The sequence below is a fragment of the Lepidochelys kempii genome, chromosome 4 (assembly GCF_965140265.1).
Source record: "Lepidochelys kempii isolate rLepKem1 chromosome 4, rLepKem1.hap2, whole genome shotgun sequence".
Taxonomy (NCBI): Eukaryota; Metazoa; Chordata; order Testudines; family Cheloniidae; genus Lepidochelys; species Lepidochelys kempii.
Window position 1 is genome coordinate 9,738,261 of NC_133259.1, and position 4,756 is coordinate 9,743,016.

The 4,756-nt window shown below is 54.3% G+C and overlaps 1 protein-coding gene across 1 annotated transcript; it reads left to right on the forward strand.

Moving 5' to 3' along the window:
- The first annotated feature begins 245 nt into the window (after positions 1-245).
- Positions 246-4,351, forward strand: MBOAT4 (membrane bound ghrelin O-acyltransferase MBOAT4). The gene is made up of 3 exons (XM_073343168.1): positions 246-316; positions 1,935-2,159; positions 3,394-4,351. The coding sequence occupies exons 1-3, from the start codon at positions 246-248 to the stop codon at positions 4,349-4,351; spliced, it is 1,254 nt and encodes a 417-aa protein (XP_073199269.1).
- The last annotated feature ends 405 nt before the right edge of the window (positions 4,352-4,756 follow it).

Here is a 4,756-nt window from a genome sequence, read left to right on the forward strand (position 1 = left end):
AACCTCTTTCCTAGGGAAGGAGGATGGGTACAGCAAGGGTCTGGGAATCAAAACTCTCTGTATCTACTCATGACTGCCACTGATTCACATTGTGACCTTATCAAAACTTCTCTGTGCCTTGGTTTCACCCCATGTAATTAATGTTTGTAAAGTATGTTGAGATACTTCGTGATTCTCTAGGGCTGGTCATCTACGTATCATTATTTGCATAAAGACCTGCAAGCTACAGTAGATCTGGCTTGAAGATGCAGCAATTACATGAATCCAAATCACAGGTCATGTTCCAAGGAATCAGTGATGAACTTGTGACCCTCAGGTGGGATTTTCAAAGGCACCTAAGTGACTCAGAAGCACAAGTCTCCCCGACTGGCAGAGGGTCTAGTGTTCCTGTTAGGTGATTTATAAAACCCCACCTCCACAGTTGGGCATGTAGGCAGCAGTCACGGGTTATAATCTGAGGAAAGAATGGGGAGAGGAGCTCAATGTACCAAGTTCACTCAGGTCTTCTGGAGTTAATGGGACCTGCAGGTCAGTCAAGTGATACAATGAACCAAACGGAAAGCCAGCAGCTGGATACAACAGCATTTGTATGCAACTATATGACGATACAAGGCCTACATTTTCAGAGATGCCAACTGCCCCCTCTCCCACCAGCATGTGATGGCACTGCAGGTCATCAGCACCTTTAGAAATCAAGTCACTTTGGGTTGGATGCCCAGGTTGGACAGTTTGGGCCAAAGGCCAGCCTGGAGAACACATACAAAGTTCAAATCAAAAGACTTCACTGGAGCCCTTACTGTGAATCCACCATGGACTACAGTCCTCTGGAAAGCTGCCTGGCTGACTAGCAGGGCAAACTCACAAGTGGCACCTGTCTGTTTGGGAGGTTGAGAGAGTTCCCACAGGCCCAACAGGTTAGCTCACAGAATGATGGCATCCTCCACCCTGTCAGTCACAGCAGCAATCAGGTTAGATGCATATCTAGGCTGCAGAGATACCCGGCCTCTAAAGGGTGGAGGGACAGGAAAAAACGGGCAACTAAAGCAGAGAAAAGCATAAGACGATGCTCGTGGGTGGTGAGTCCCTGGAGATCAGAGAGCTGGCAATGCTCAGCGCCTTCATGCTTGTGAAGATCAGCAGCATGGTGCTGCATTAGAGTTAGGCAACGAATCTGGAGCAGGAAATATTGTACCAAATTCCCATGCCCCTTGGGGCCCCGGGAGGGCACAGCCTCATGGACCCTCATGGTTTCCCTCTGCCCCTGGGGGAGTGCCAAGCTCTGCCAGGAAGAACTGAGCACAGCAGTGTGGGGAATGTCCCGCCTGCTGCCCAGGAGACACTGGCAGGGGTTTAGAGAAGAGTGTGAGGCCCAGGGGGGTGGTGTCAAACACAGCCGCACTGGCGTGGGGAACTTAGCCTCTGTCGACCCAGAGACGACGTGGTGGCAGGGCTGGCTAAAGAGCAGGGCTATGCTGGTGAGTTTGTAAAGATTTAGAAACAAAATGTACTTAACCCTGAGAATCACCGGCGATTGCTGGCATGGAAGAGCCTCCCAGGAGGGAACCCAGCAGGGCTTGGTTGGAGGCAGGGGAGAGTGCCTGGAGAAAATGCAGCACTTGGCCAGGTCTGCTTTGGGGTTGGTGTGGGGGAATGAGTCTGGAAATGAAGCAAGAGGAAGGCAGTGCCACGAGCTGTCTGGTCCTCAGGCACCCTCTGTTAGACCACTGAAGGAGCACTGACGAGGAAGGGGGGAGGACAGCGGGAGGGGTAATCCATACAAAGGCAAGAAGCTACAGGAGAGGGCAAAGCCAGCCCAGGAGAGAATCTCACCCACCTCACCTGCAGACTGTCGGCCCTTGGTGCTGGGCAGTGCCAAACCCATTGAACCGCCACGGCTTCAGAAAGCCTTTGCAAACATTTCTGATTTCTTCTAGGTACGTCTTGCTCCTGGTGGGAGGCTGCCTTCTAGCGTGTGCTGCCATGGGATGGTATGCCCTGATGCTCTTCATCCCCACCTTCTGCTCCGTGGCCATTTTCCATTCAGTCGGCCCACTGCAGGTCCACACGTGGGCATTTGTGCTCCAGATGTCCTGGCAGACTCTCTGCCACCTGGGCCTGCACTACAGGGGACATTATTTACAAGGAGCCCCATGCGTCAGGTACCAAACAGCAATGCACAAGCCCACCTGTTTCCTCAAATGACACAGCCTGGGCCAGATTTTGCATGAAGACTTGTCCAGATTTTTCTGGGCTGTATGGGTGTAACAGAGGAGAATTGGTGTGGTCCCTAGGGGCAGTCATACTCCCGAGGACAGTCCATGTGCCTTAACACCATGCACTCTCTTCTCACATGAAATGCTGCAGCAAGCTGTCCCGGTATTTCACAAAGCTTGTCGTTCCTATGCATGCTTCAGCATTCAAAGGAGATGATTCCCCCCACCGTTTAACGGCCTGGTTTTTGCCTTTTCTGTCTCATGCTCAGCAACTCCCAAAGTCATTAAGGGCTCAAATCAGGTGGCCCCTTCTCCATATACCTTTCCAGATGTGAAATGTTCATGACCCTTCCAGTATTTGCTTGCCAGGCCGGGCGCTCAGCATCCCCCCAGGGCAGCACTGACGGTGATGGACTCACTTCTCGTTCATCAGGATGTCAGTCTGCTCCCATCCCTGTCCTGACTCAGCTGTCCCACTTGGGCACCCCACGCTCTGACTACGCCCTGGGTCCGGCCGGCTCCTCCTGGCAAGATGCAGGGACGGTGCCATGCACGTTCAGGGGAACATACGGAAGCAGAGCAGGCCCACTGCAAATAACCAGGCAGTCGCTAAGCATGTTGAGGCTTAAAGGTCCGGGTGTGTGGCGTGGGTATTGAGGTTGGTGCCACTGTAGCTCGCAGCGTCCACAGGTTTTTGCAGACATGCAGCAGGGTTGGCTCAGGCACCTGTACAGCTGCCTAAGGCAGGCAAATGGGAGAGGCAGGCCAGTGGTTAGTGGCTGCTTATTAAGTCGTGTTTGCAGCACAGAGAGGGAGGCCAAGGCAGAGCTCCGCCCGCTATGACCTGATGTTTATACAGGCAGGGGTCCAGCCCCATGCAGCCAGAATGCTCCTCAATCCAAGCCAGCACAGAAGGGGCCGATGCTGCAAGCTGCCCCCTTGCAGTGGCAGAGCCGGGACACGCCAGAACCGTGTTCCGGCACTTTCACAAGGCCATGCCACGTGGAGGAAGCCATGTTGCTCTCAAAATGGCACCCTCCACACAGCGCGACCTTGCACACAGCACCGTGGGCGTGTTCCAGGAGCAGCGCTGTGTGTCCATTCAGGGCAACACCAGCCCTGGCGAGCACAGCGGGACTCCTATCACAGCCACTCTGCTTGCTCTCTCCCCCCCTTGCAGGTTGACAATCGCCCTCTCGTCTCTCATGCTGCAGACCCAGAAGGTCACATCGCTGGCTCTGGATATCCACGAAGGGAAGGTGACGATGGGATCTGAATGGGGGGATGGGAGGGAGCCATTGCTGCAGGCACTGCCTCTGTGCAGTTACCTGCTCTTTTTCCCTGCCCTGCTGGGAGGCCCGCTATGCTCCTTTAGGAGATTTCAGGTCCAGATCCAGGGCTCATGCATGTCACAGCCCACGCGTCCCTTGAGGGCTGCAGGCCAGAAATGCCTTTGTGCCCTGGCTCTGCACCTGCTGAGAATGGCTGTGAGGAGCTGCGGAGCCCCACTGGCCTGCCTGATGGACTGCACCGGCTTTGGCTGTGTGTACGTCGTGTGGCATTCTGCCCTACTCTTCAAACTGGCGTATTACTCCCAGTGGGTGCTCGACGAGGCTCTCCTCAGCGCAGCGGGCTTTGGGCTGGAGCTTGGCCATGCCCCCGGTGCAGAGGCTGCCTGCGGCGACCTCTCTGATGCAGACATATGGACCTTGGAGACCACCAACAGAATAGCCCTCTTCACCAGGACCTGGAACAAGAGCACTTCCCGGTGGCTGAGGAGGCTCGTCTTCCAGCGCAGCCCCGCCCAGCCCCTGTTGGCCACCTTTGCCTTCTCAGCCTGGTGGCACGGGCTCCACCCAGGGCAAGTGTTTGGCTTCTTGTGCTGGGCAGCGATGGTGGAGGCTGATTACCGGATTCACCCTTTTCTCTGTTCACTTGCGAAGTCCTGGCACACCAAACTGCTGTATAAGGTCCTGACTTGGGTCCAGACCCAGCTAATTATTGCGTACATCACGGCTGCGGTGGAGATGAGGAACTTCTCTGCACTCTGGCTGCTGGGTGCCTCCTACAACAGCTTCTTCCCTCTCCTGTACGGTGTTTCACTGCTGTGGCTGGTCGTGAGATCCAGAGAAAAATGAGTCTGACCCACACTCTTCTCCCCCCTGCCCCTCCATGCTATTCACCCCGCCCTTTTCAGCAAGAGATTCCAGTGTGGAGAAGTCCATATTCTGTCCTGGGCACTAGCCATGAGTTCACTGGGGCTGCACAACGTAACTGAGGGTGCAGGATGGCTGAGTGTCTAACTGCACCCCTTTTAGGGGTTCCTCTTAATACAAAACAGAACCTGCTCGAGCCCCAACCCAATAATCTGGGAAAATTAAGCACCACCCCAGGGAGACTCTAAGAGGCAATATTTTCCCTCTCACAAGCAGTGAATCTGTGACTGCAAAGAAAACTTTTAATAAAAAGGGAAAAGGAACCCAGCATTCATTTGGAAAAACACCACAACCATGATTCGAAAGTATGTGCCCAGGAACTAACAC